This window comes from Microcebus murinus, chromosome 3 (assembly GCF_040939455.1).
Source record: "Microcebus murinus isolate Inina chromosome 3, M.murinus_Inina_mat1.0, whole genome shotgun sequence".
Lineage (NCBI taxonomy): Eukaryota > Metazoa > Chordata > Mammalia > Primates > Cheirogaleidae > Microcebus > Microcebus murinus.
Window position 1 is genome coordinate 30090017 of NC_134106.1, and position 13204 is coordinate 30103220.

Consider the following 13204-nt stretch of genomic DNA (forward strand, 5'->3'; position numbering starts at 1 on the left):
GGTAGGATATGAATGCTTTTTTTGGGGTTATTTTTCTGTACTTTAACAACTTCTCAAAATAAAAAATAATAAATGATGTATTCAAAGCATCTAATATACTTTGTGCCTACGAGGGAAATAAAGATTAAGTGACCTACTCAAGGTTGGTTGAGTGGCAAGTTACTTTTAGGGAGGCCTAAAATTCAGTTGTTTAAATTTTCCTTATTCCTGACATTCATATACCGTAATGGAATGAACATACCTGTATAATGCTGTATAATACCGATCCGATATCGTCTGCTGAGAATTCATTACTTGGAAAAGCAACATTAGAGCCTGCACACTGGTATTAAAATTCACAACATGCAATACTTTAAACAGTGTGTCAACCTGCTCCCTCACTTTGTCGTCACTACTCTGGGCATAAGGGTATGCCCTATTCACACCTGTTAAAAGGGCACTAAGCATTTTGGATTCAATATCTTTTTTCTTGATACAAGTCCGAAAGAAACAAAAATAAAGAGTTATTAATTTGTTAGCCAATTCACTTTCTTCATGGGACAGGGCCATTTGATTTAAAAAGCAAATTGCATAATATTGAGCTTTAGGGCTGATATTTGAGCGAAAGAGTAGCCTTTCTACTTCACCACACACAACACCTTTCATATTGGGATGTTTACAAAGTAATGTCTCTAACAGATGAGAGGCTTTCGTGGCTACTCTGTTCTGAGGATCTCCCAGTTTATTTACCAACTGCACAAGAAGAGCCTTTTCTTCCTCAGGCTTGTTACAAAGAAGCTCATGAGCCACTAGAAGGGCTCGAGTTTTAGTAGTTACTAATGTGTCATGACTTAAAGTTTCTAAGACCTGCACAAATTCAGCCACTAAGTGTTTCAGCTGGTGTTCAAAATACCATAGTATCAGTCTTCTATCTCTTGAGTCCTTGTTGCCACTAGACAACTGTTCCAGTTTGTTGAAAGGATGCTGGCTAAAAATACGCAGCTTCCTACTATCTGGCAAAAGGTCTGTAATGAGTAACTCTTTGAAAGTATCCAAAGCCATTAGGCATTGCTGTTTGCTGCCTTTCTTTTTAACAAGGCTCACAAGAGTTTCTACAAACTGGAGTGTGTGAATAGCATCATCCTGAATAAGAAGAATCATGGCTGCCATCCTGTCACCCAGTGTCCCCGATGACACAATTGCCTTCATCCAGGTAGAAGAGGCACCCTTTTGATTATTCGTCTTACTTTTGAATAAGTTGATTTCATGCTCATACAGCTTCTGAGCCAGAGTTTTGTACTTGGACACAACATCCTGAGGCTGGGGTTCCAAAGAATATTCATTGGTATACTCCAGGTCATACCATTTGCCTCCAGGCTTTAGTAACAAAGTTTGTCTCTCAAAAAATTCAAAGATGTCCTGTTTATCTTTCTTTACTTTTGGTTTGGCATTGTTGTTTTCATCAGAAGGTGGTTCTGGTCTGCTCTTATTTTTCACCGTATTGACTGATGACCTTTGACTTTCTGTTGCATTTTGCTTTTTATTAGACATTTTTTCTTCTTTTTTGCTGGAATTTTTTTTATCTGGTTCATCTTCAATTAAGAAAGCTTTTGCATACTTGGCCAAACCAAGATTTTGAATAAATGCTTCCAATTCACCTTGCTGAAGGTCATCAATTGCTCCTTTTTTGCCTCCATCCACCACTTCCTCACTCTCGTCCAAAGTAGCCAGCATAAGGTAATCTTGCTGCATAAAAACATAAGTTAAAAATATGTTACAAACTAAATATTTGATGGATCAAAGATTTAAATGTGAAAAATAAAACCATAAAATAATAGAAGAAAGCACAACATAATTTAAAAAATAAATTCAGAACAGGGAAAATCTGACAAACTCAGGGCATGCAAAGGAAAGGAATGGTAAATTTCCCATTGTTTCTCACACAAAACATGTATGAAAAAAATCAAAAGACAAATAATAAGCTGGGATAAAAATACAAGCCAACTCATATCAAAGTAATTGGGCTTAATATCTTAATATAAAAGTTCCCATACATCGGTAAGAGTGACAATCTGATAGAAAAATGTGCAAAAGATGTGAACAGCTCAAAGAAAAGTTTAAAAATATGAAAAGATGTTCAACCTCACTGACATTTAGAGAAATCTACATTAAAACAACAATGATACATCCATTCTTAAATCTATCATATAAGCAAAGATAAAATTATGACAAGTGGTGCCAGGGAGGGGATGGGGGAAAAGGGCACTTGCATATATGGCTGATGTGAGTGTAAACTGGCACAGCCTATATGGAGGGAAATTTGCCAACTTCAATCAAAAACTACAAGGCACATATCCTTTAACCTGACAGTTTCATTTCCACAGATTTAGTTTACACATACAGTTACAAATGTGGGCAAAATGTATGCTTAAGATTATTTACTGTATATTATTTAAAATAGCAAAAGACTGGCAACACCTTAAATATCCACAATAAATGGATGGTTAAATAAATTAAGATAGACACATTGATATATGTAGCCATAAAACCAACGACACACAACTTTATGCATGGATACAGTAGGGTCTCTAAGACAGTAAGGAATAAAACCACAAAATATATATAAGTGTATATATATATATAGTAACATTTTAATAAAAATAATACACATGTATTTCATATATGAAAATGAATATTTATTTGCTTGCAAAGGTATACAATACCCCTGAAAAATTAAAAAAGTATAAACTAAAAAAAAAAAAAGTATAAACTAATTGCTTATCAGGAAAAATGCATGGCTGGAGATAAAAGTGAGAAAGAAGACTTTTCACCATGTACCTTTCAGAGTTTGCATCTTGCATATATATTACTTATTAAAAAATTAAATATAATGCAAGCACAGAGCAAACTGCTTCTATAGGCTGCATTTCTCCTGTCACCCTCCGCCACCCCAAAGACTGGTCTGCAAACATAACAGTATTTTTTAAAAATAAGCTAAATTATGTAACATATTTGCTCAAAAATCTTCAAATGGTTTTGAATAAAACTCAGAGCAAAAGCCCACCCTCTTACCTCCAAGATCTCATTTCTTACTATTCTCCCTTCACCTTACACCACTCTGCCTCAGCTACGCTGGCACTTCTGCTGTTCATGGAATAGGTTAGTCACATTTCTGCCTGACTTTGCACTTGCTGTTCCATCTCACTGGAATGGCAAGTGGCTCACTCTTTCCCTCCTTCAGGTTGTTGCTCAAACATCACAGCGATCACCTCACCTAAAATTGTAATGCCTCTCCCGCTCCTTATCCTGTTTCCTTGTTTTATTTTTCTCCATAGTACTACTCAGTATCTATAATTATTATGTATAATGCTATGTAATTAAAAGTTCGCCTGTTTCCCTCTCTTATTTACGATGTACGGTCCAGAAAAGAGGGCTTCTAGAGCATACAGTGTACATGGCACATACCCTGTGAAAACAGAAATTAAAATTCCAACACCACTGGCGTTCAAAACACTGATGCCACGAGGTCAGGACCAAGCAAAGTCAGTTCTCCCCGACCTGAAGAAGTGATGGGTATACACGATACTAAAATGAGAGGACCACCTACGCCCAAGAAAGGCTACAGCATAGAACGTTCAATTCGAAACTTTCCTTTTGTAAAGAGCAGTGGAAAGAAGCGCGGGAAGCGCACCGAACACATTCTGAAGCTAGGATCTAGGTCCAGGGCGCCCTTCCTCTCCGCAGCGCGGGAGCGGCGGGCCACTCGCGGGGCCAAACGGGGACCACTCCGGGCTCCCCGCGCCTGTCCCCCTTCCCCGGGAGCCCGCGGCCGTTACCTTGGTGCCTCCAAGCCGTAACACTTCCTCCAGGGAGAAGCCATTCTCGGCCTCACAGGTATCATCCTCGTCATCCTCGTCCGGATCCTCTACCGCCTCCTCCGGGGCCCAGGGCCGCTTGGCGTGGAACTCTAGAGGCTCCTTGGCGGCCGCCATGGTTTGCAGAGCACGCGCGCACGGGCCGCAACTTACTTCCGCTCGGCCCGTGACGTAGCCCGTGACGTACTTCCTGCACGGGCGGGCCCACTGCCTAGAGTGGCTTTAATCTCCTGTCCACGGGCGGTGCATGGCCGCCTGCGAAGTTCGGCATGAGCGCCCTGGTGAGGTGCCGCGTGGGGCCGCTGTGCGCCGCGGCGCGCACAGGTAAGCCTCCGGCCAGCCGAACCCCGGTTTCAGTGGAAGCCGCAGGCGGCGTCTTCCTTAGTTTGGGGTTCCTGGGGCTCGAGGCCTCACTTCCAGCTTGAAGGTGCTCTGGGCTGCAGATCGGAGCTCGGCTGGACACCAAATGAGCGGGCTGTCTCTGCGCCCCGTGGGCGCGCTGCGCGCATTCATCCACCTTCCCGCGTGGGGCGAGCCCCCGTGGGGCGCTGCTTTGAAAGCGCTCAGGCTGCTTGCACGTATAAATGCCAAAATTTATAATGCGGCCTGTTTAATCTGTGTTTTTCGCAGTCATTCCCTCCGTTTGGAGAGGGAAATACTTCAGCTCCGGGAATGAGCCGGCAGAAAACAACACGGTGACGCCGATGTTGCGGCACCTTATGTACAAAATAAAGTCTACTGGCCCCATCACTGTGGCGGAGTACATGAAGGAGGTGTTGACCAACCCAGCCAAGGTATGGGTCGGGTAGCCCGAGGACTAGGCCCGTGCTAGCAGATTTGCAAGGTGCGAGTCAAGAGGGAGAAGCCCTAAGATCTTCAGCCCAGGCAGTGGGGTTGAATTCCAGGGGAAGAGCCGTCCCTGAAGACCTGGGGACAGGTAAATTAATCTGTCAATTGATCAGGGCTGTGTTAATTCAGGGGCAGTGCTAGTAAAGAGAAGACACGTCCAAAGGTGTTTAGGAGACAATGTAACCGGTTTGATTTAAGAGAGGAGGGAAGGATGACTTTTCTGCCTGGGCAGGTGGTGTAGGTTCACTGCTCTGCGAGAAGAAAATACATGAAGGGAAAGAGCAGCAAGTTTTAGGAGGCAGGGGAAGGATGAAGAGTTCAGTCTGATATATGAATTTGAAGTGTGTGGGGCTTTTAGGTGGAAATCTCCAATAGGCAACTGGAAATAGGAATTTATTGCCCGGAAAGCTGTCTGTGTTAGGATGGCTCCAGTTGGCATTGGAAGCATATTTTGGGTGTTCTTCTTGAGAATGGAGAGTCCAGGTCTTAGTGCTTAATCCTAAAACAGCAGTCACTGACCTGCATTTCCTTGTCTGACCTAGAAAGCCATTAGGTGAAAGCCTATAGTCCTTTATTTTAGACTATTTTACCTTTTGCTGGGTTGAAATAGGACATTTGTGGCATTCTGGGGTTGGTTTGGGTATTGCTGTTGGATGTGGTGCAGTAAGTCGAGTGTTCAGAGGTTTACTCAAGGCCAGTATCTTTTAGTGCCCCTGGACTGTACTATATAAAACGGGTGGCTTAGACCTATGGCGGTAGTAGAAATGGAGTGAGAAGAGGGTGGTGTTTTTTTTTTAAAAATATTTGATAAGTATTTTCCAATTGATTTGTTAGGTTAGGCATTATGTTAAAACTTGGGATATGAAGATAAATAAGGCCGGGCGTGGTGGCTCACGCCTGTAATCCTAGCACTCTGGGAGGCCAGGCGGGTGGATTGCTCGAGGCCAGGAGTTCGAAACCAGCCTGAGCAAGAGGGAGACCCCGTCTCTACTAAAAATAGAAAGAAATGAGCTGGACAACTAAAATATATATAGAAAAAATTAGCTGGGCATGGTGGCGCATGCCTGTAGTCCCAGCTACTCGGGAGGCTGAGGCAGCAGGATTGCTTGAGCCCAGGAGTTTGAGGTTGCTGTGAGCTAGGCTGATGCCATGGCACTCACTGTAGCCTGGGCAACAAAGCGAGACTCTGTCTCAAAAAAAAAAAAAAAAAAGATAAATAAGACATGGTCTTCTCCCCCAAATAACTGTACCTTCTGGTAAAGAACATAGACATATAAATAAGCTCAGAAAAGGCAACACTGGATTTGGTCTTAGGTTGGAGGGCTGGAGGAGGAGATCAGCAAAAGTAGCATTTGAGCAGATTCAGAGGATGAGCATAAGATTTTGTCAGGGAGAAATGAAAAGGGAGAAGGGTGAGAATTTGCAATGGCATTGATGTGTGGACAAACAGGGCTATTTTAAAAAAACTTTATTGAGATAATATTCCTGTAGAAAAGTTCATAAATTATAAGTATACAGCTCTATGAATTTCACAAGTGAATACTCCCATGTAACCAGCACACATGTCAAGAAACAACATCACCAGCAGGGCCAATATGAAACAGAAAGTGTTAGAATTTTGGAGAGGAGGCTGGAGAGGTAAAGGAGCTCTTACTGTGTGGAGTGTGCAAGCGAGGAGAGGAGGAAGAGTGGGGAGTGCAGAGATGGACATGGCATGGCTTCTGCCTTTACAGTGGAGGAGTAATTGTTTTTCTACTAGTTTTATAAAACAACTAAATATTACTTTGTAAAATTTAGGTAATGTGTTTATCTTGCTTATTTAGAGGAGAGAACTTTCTTACTAAATAATTATTTCATTGTATACATTGTAAGATTTTGGAGGGGTGTTTTAAAAAGCACTTTTGAAAATTAATTTTTCTCCATTTTCCCTTTTTACTTAGGGTTATTATGTGTACCGTGACATGCTAGGAGAAAAAGGAGATTTCATTACTTCACCTGAAATAAGTCAGATCTTTGGGGAGGTAATATCTAATGTAAACTATGAAAGAAACTAATACCATCCATATTTGAGGGCAAATCCAGTTGTATTATTCTGTGATAGTGTCTTACATCTTTTTTTGTGATTTGTCAAAAGTTTTAACATTTTAGTGGTTTATATGTTGAGGAAATAGGCAATAGAGGAGAAAAAATGATAAAGAGGACATATGAAAAGTTTATACTTCACTGTAGAAAAGAAATGGAGAGAGGAGGACAAAGAGAGAATGAAAGAAAATAGAAGTAAAGAGGTTGGAAAAAGGAGAATCAGATGAAATACGAGAATGGAAGAAGAAAAAGAGACAGAAGGAAAGAGGGAGAGAGAACAGAGAGAAAAGATAAAAAAGAACACTGATGAATTAGTGGAATTAAGCTGAGTTCTAAAGCCCTCAGCCATGATTTAGCCATAGTTAGAAGTCTCCCATTAATAACCAGAATTCTAGTTCATTTAATTCCATATAAATACCTTTGATAAATTTAGAAATAGGGAACAGTGCACAAGAGGATGTAGAATCCAGGTATTGAAAAATATTAATTATATCTAATAGTCATGTAATTATTTAAATATGAATATGAAGAAATGGCATAATCACATTTCACATGTCTATCTGCTTTCAAATACTAGTATCTTTCTGTAAGTGATATGTTCTTATCTGTGTCATGGGACCTTTTATAGCAGAGGCTATCCTATAACTATTTTCAGCTATTATTAATCTTCCTAAATGGTATATGTTGTGACATAGTCCCAGTGAAGTTCCTTTGTGTGTGTACATATATGTACATATTAAATAACATATGATTATAAACATTTTGCTTTCTAGCATGAAGTGCATATTTATATGGAATTTTATATTGCATAATTTTATACTTTGTAATAATATACTTTATTAAAAGATATAATGTATTTCTTTTTCCTTGTTACAGTTACTAGGGATATGGTTCATTAGTGAATGGATGGCCACTGGAAAAAGCGTAGCTTTCCAGCTGGTGGAGCTGGGCCCAGGTAGGGGTACCCTCGTGGGAGATATTTTGAGGGTAGGTAATAAAAGAATATCTTTAAGTCTCATGTGGGTGAATCTTACTACTTCTGAGTTTGTAAACGTCATTGATTTTCTTGTCTTGCAGCTCCTTAATCTCATATTTCTCAACTAAGATATACATCAGAATAATGTAATGAGTCATTACTACTTATTATTGTCTGTAAGCTTAAAAAATTGAGGGGGGAGGATGAATGTGAAAGCCAAAAATAGTAAACATGTAGAATACATTATGGGGCACTATATTTGTCTCCTGAGTAGGGAAAGTTTTTTAATTATATAAAAAACAAGCTATAAAAGAAAAGATTAATAATTTAAACCACATTAAAATTAAGAAATTTATGTTCTTGAAAGACACCATGAATAATGATTAGACAAGCCACAGAGTGGGAGAAGTTATTTGCAACACATAGCCAACAAAGAACTAGTAGTTAGAGTATATAAAGAATGCCTTTAAATCAGTAAGATCAGGCCAAATATGTATACAGACCCTTCATAAAAGGAAATCCAAGTGGCTAATAAAAACAAAAAGACATTCAGTCTTATTAGTAGTCAGGGAAATGAAAATTAAATTCACAGTGAGATACCACCTCATCAGATTCGAAAAAACCTAGAAAATCTGACAACACCATGTGTTGGTGAGAATGGGGATATGAAGAGCAAAGAGTACTTACAAGCAGTTCTGTTATGTACTGCTTGTAAGAGTATAATTTGGTACAACCATTTTGAAAAGCTATTGGGCATTATCTTCTGACATGAGAGCTACTTATGTTTATGACCCAGTAATTTTATTGCTAATGATATCTCCTAGAGCAGTGGTCCCCAACCTTTTTGGCACAAGGGGCTAGTTTCATGGAAGCCATTTTTTCTCAGACCAGGGTGGGGGCAGGGAGTGATTGCGGGAGGATTCAGATGCATCACATTTACTGTGCAGTCAAGCCTCTCAGCTAATGATAATCTGTATTTGCAGCGCTGGGATCACTGCCTCAGCTCCACCTCAGATCCTCAGGTATTAGATTCTCATAAGAAGTGTGCAACCTAAATCCCTCACGTATGCATTTTACAGTAGGGTTCTCTCTACTATGAGAATCTAATGCAGGGGTCCTCAGACTTTTTAAACGGGGCCAGTTCACTGTCCCTCAGACCGTTGGAGGGCTGTTGGAGAGTGTGGCGCACATTCCACACATGCGCACTGTGGGCCTGGGACGAGTCTGCTAAGCAGGACCGGCAAAAACATCCGGTGGGTGGGATAAATGTCCTTGGCAGGCCGCATGTGGCCCATAGGCCATAGTTTGAGGACACCTGATCTAATGCCACTGCTGATCTGACAGGAGGTGGAGCTTGTGCAGTGATGCTACTATGGGGAGCAGCCCACTGCTCATTTCCTGCTGTGTGGCCCAATTCCTAACAGGCCACAGACCAGTACTGGTCCTAGGCCCAGGTATCAGGGACTGTAGCCCTAGAGAAACTAGTATATATGTGTATAGGAAGACATGTACAAGAAAATAGCAACATTGTTTAAAATAGCAAAATACTGGAAACAACCCAAATGCCTATCATTGGGGAAATGGATCAATACATTGTGGTACAGTCATAAAGCGGAATACCAAGTGCTGTAACAATTCATGAAATCACAGCACAGTGCTACAATATTCAACATGAAACAGGATGTTGAGTGAAAATAGCAATTTCAAAAGAATTTATATCATATGATTGTATTTATATAAAATCCAAAAATAGTTAACCTTAATATATTAGATTATTAAGTATGAAATGTCCTATTTCCTTAAGTACTAAGTTTGAAAGTTGATATCTCTGACATTTCACTTTGATGCTTCTTGTTTTGTGTTTATTGTAAAGGTACCTCCTCAGTCTTTCAAATGGATATTTTGACTTGTGATTATCTTTCAAATTTTTTTTGAAAACATTTTTTTTGAAACCATGGATAAGTCAAAGAGTTGTGTTATTTTTTAATATGAGTTCCATTGTGGAACTAATGCTGCACACATAGCTTGAAATATCAATGAAGTGTTTGGGAAGGACGTGGCTAACAAACGCACAGTATCTCGATGGTTTGAGATGTTCTGTTCTGGTGATTTTAATCTTGAAAATGAGCCATGTGGGTGACCTGGGACCAAGCTGGATAATGATGAGCTGAAAGCTCTAGTGGAAGTGAATCCATCTCAACCTACGTGTGAATTAGCAGCAAGGTTTGATGTTACTATTCTAACAATATTGGACCATTTGAAACAGATTGGCAAGGTAAAGAAGCTGGATAGATGGGGTTCCGCATGAATTAAATGAGCGTCAGAAGATAAATCATCTTAAAGCTTGCCTTTTTTTGCTGTCATGACATAAAGGTGAGCCATTTCTACACTGCACTGTATTGTTACATGTGACAAAAAGTGGATTCAGCACAATGGTTGGATAAAGATGAAGTGCCGAAACACAGTCCAAAACCAGACATCCATCAAAAACTAATGGTGTCTGGTGGTCCAGCACTGGTATTGTCCACTGCCAAACCTGGTCAATCAATTACAGCAGATGTCTACTGCAACCAATTTGATGAAATGATGAGGATGCGTGCGATTAAGCAGCTGAGATTGGTCAGTAAAGACAGGCCAATCCTCTTGCAAGACAATACTCAACCACATGTCACACAAGCAGCACTGCTCAAATTATAGCAACTGGACTTGGAAATTCTCTGTCATCTATTGTATTCACCAGACCTTGCACCAGCTGACTACCACTTCTTCCAGGCTTTGGACCACTTCTTGCAAGGAAAAATATTCAATTCTCAACAAGCTGTGGAAAATGCCTTTTGCAATCTCATCACTACTCGCTCTCCAGGCTTCTTGGCTGCTGGCATAAATAAGCTACTGTTAAGATGGCAAAACTGTGTTGATAGTTTAGATACATATTTTGATTAATTGTCCTGCTTCTTGTTTGAGATATAATAAATTAAACTTTTGATTTGAAATCAGACATTTCATATTTAATAACCTAATATGTTTGGTGATACAAATATATTTAGTGACATTTATAAAGAAAACTTAGGAAATGATTAACTCAAGATTCAGAATGGTGGTGACTTCTGAGGGTAGAGGGAGAACACAGGGGTCACATCCTATTTCTTTAACCAGATGGTGGATATTCCTCCTTGTATTATGAGGACAATTATACAGTAGCTTGTAAGTAATAAGTATGTATTAAACTTTTGTAGATTTTACTATTTTGGAACCCATTAGTCTTTTCCAGTTTATTTTGTATGTACTTTACAATTCAATGTAAAAAACATATACTCAATATAAATTTAAATTTCTTTGTGCTATATGATTTTTGCTTTAAATTAGGAATTGAAGGATTTTTAGAAAGAAAATATATAACCATGCAAAGTTGGAGGCCAAAAAGGAAAAAAGAAGGATAATATATAAACATCTGACAAATAAGAATCTTGATTATATCATACTTGGGGGAAGAAAGGAAACAAAATCACTGATTTAAGTTTCCAGAGTTCTATTTTATATTTCTTTAAGTTGGCAAAGTCATTTGAATGTAAAAGATTTAATAAAGTTCTCAAATATTTTCTTTTCTTGTTCAAGTATTTTAAAAATCAATTCCATAGACCTTAAAATGTATGAAGCATGCTTTTCTAGACTGAGTCTTAAGAACTTTTTTTTCTTTTTGAGACAAAGTCTCACTGTTGCTAGGGCTAGAGTGCTATGGCGTCAGTCTAGCTCACAGCAATCTCAAACTCCTGGGCTCAGGTGATCCTCCTGTCTCAGGCTCCCAAGTAGCTGGGACTACAGGCATGCACCACAATGCCTGGCTAATTTTTTCTATATATTTTTAGTTGGCCAATTAATTTCTTTCTATTTTTAGTGGAGATGGGGTCTTGCTCTTGCTCTGGGTGGTTTCGAACTCCTGACCTGGAGCGATCTGCTCGCCTCGGCCTCCCAGAGTGCTAGGATTACAGGTGTGAGCCACCACGCCCAGCTGAGTCTTAAGAACCTTTAAAAGCCAAAGCATTTAAAGGGATTTAAAGAAAATAGCAGAAGAAGTATTACAGAACTGTTTTTATTTTTGATCTTCTGAAGGATTTTTCTCTTGGGAAGTTTTTCCATGTGAAGCTTCATCTCAACACTACATTTGGAAAAATCATCTTGTTTATATTGTCAGTCTATCTGCATATTAATATCTCAAAAGTAGGAAGCATGTCAATGAAAATTAAATTAGTGAAAAATAATATTGATACATTTTATGCTTTTGCCATTGAATTTTTGCCTTAAAAGATTGGTAAAATGTTCGTATTTCCCTTTTTCTCTTGCATGTTTACAACAGTAAGAAAATGCTGTGTACTAAAAATCGAAAATGTGATATACTCCTAGAGTTAAGCTGTCAAGTTATTAGTGCTATTCACATTTGATTCTCTAAGGATACAGTTGTATCATCTTGAAGATGAGATTATTTCAGAAACAGACTTTACAGAAACAAGGCTTTATACGTTTTATTCCCTTGGTCTTTTTTTAGACTTCATAATCTGAATCATTGTTTTTATTGGATGCTAAATATTTTATTTTCATTTGTTAATTCTAATTTATCATTAGGAAACCCAATTGGACACGGTTCATTTCTTACGTAGATTATACTTAATAACTCTAATAAGTTATGACTCTTAATAGACTACTGGAGAGTGGGTTGGGTACGAAGCATATTCTCTCTGAAACCAAACATTCCTTCTATTATACCATGATTAAATTATTGAGGTAAATGATTAGAAAACCTAGAATCTTTTTAACACATTGTATTTTGCCAGTATTTTTTCATTCTTCTTTCTGTATTTAGGTGTTCAGTCAGCTTGGATCTGTACTCAAAAACTGTGACATTTCAATACATCTGGTAGAGGTGAGCCAAAAATTAAGTGAGATTCAAGCATTGACACTGACTGAAGAGAAGGTCCCATTAGAACGAAATGCTGGATCCCCAGTGTACATGAAAGGTGTCACTAAGTCTGGGATTCCAATTTCCTGGTACCGAGGTCTGCAAGATGTTCCAAAAGGTAATTAATTACTTTACATGGATTAATGAAAGAATTTTGATCACAACCATTGCTTCATGGTAGTAATAGGACCATAATGTTTTACAGTAATATAATAGATTAAGTTATTGCTGCCAAGTCCCTTATCTATAGAGAATAGCATATTTTTTCCTAAAAAAAGATCATCATATTAGGAAATAAAATTGCCTGACATTAAGGCACATTGTATATCATGTGGTTTTGTAAAAATGAAACAAAGTGTAAATCTCCACTGTACTTTTTAGGATTTTCCTATAGCTCAGGTGGTGCTGATGATGAAACAGCCAAAGGCTAGCAGGGGCTCAGGGAAGTAGTGTTGGTAGGTGGGTTTAGTTCAGTTATCCAGTCTTTTA

At 39.0% G+C, this 13204-nt stretch overlaps 2 protein-coding genes across 6 annotated transcripts in view; one reads left to right on the plus strand and one right to left on the minus strand.

Annotated features, from left to right (window-relative positions):
• LOC105884499 (CCAAT enhancer binding protein zeta) overlaps window positions 1-4046 on the minus strand; it is a 28357-nt gene extending 24311 nt beyond the window's left edge. For both annotated transcript variants that reach the window (XM_076000672.1, XM_076000671.1), the window contains exons 1-2: window positions 3816-4046; window positions 242-1725 (exon numbers count right to left, since the gene is read on the minus strand). In XM_076000672.1, coding sequence (XP_075856787.1) covers window positions 242-1725; window positions 3816-3971 — 1640 coding nt within the window. In that variant the 5' untranslated portion in view covers window positions 3972-4046. The remainder of the gene's footprint in view (window positions 1-241; window positions 1726-3815) is intronic.
• Window positions 4047-4053: 7 nt separating this feature from the next.
• NDUFAF7 (NADH:ubiquinone oxidoreductase complex assembly factor 7) overlaps window positions 4054-13204 on the plus strand; it is a 35667-nt gene continuing 26516 nt past the window's right edge. For 2 of the 4 annotated variants that reach the window (XR_012918541.1, XM_012788448.3), the window contains exons 1-5: window positions 4054-4178; window positions 4485-4648; window positions 6644-6724; window positions 7662-7772; window positions 12620-12833. Coding sequence is in view for 3 of the 4 variants with exons in the window: in XM_012788448.3 (XP_012643902.1) it covers window positions 4124-4178; window positions 4485-4648; window positions 6644-6724; window positions 7662-7772; window positions 12620-12833 (625 nt within the window). In the remaining variant the exon portion in view is untranslated. The other 2 variants (XM_076000674.1, XM_012788449.3) reach the window with 2 other exon arrangements.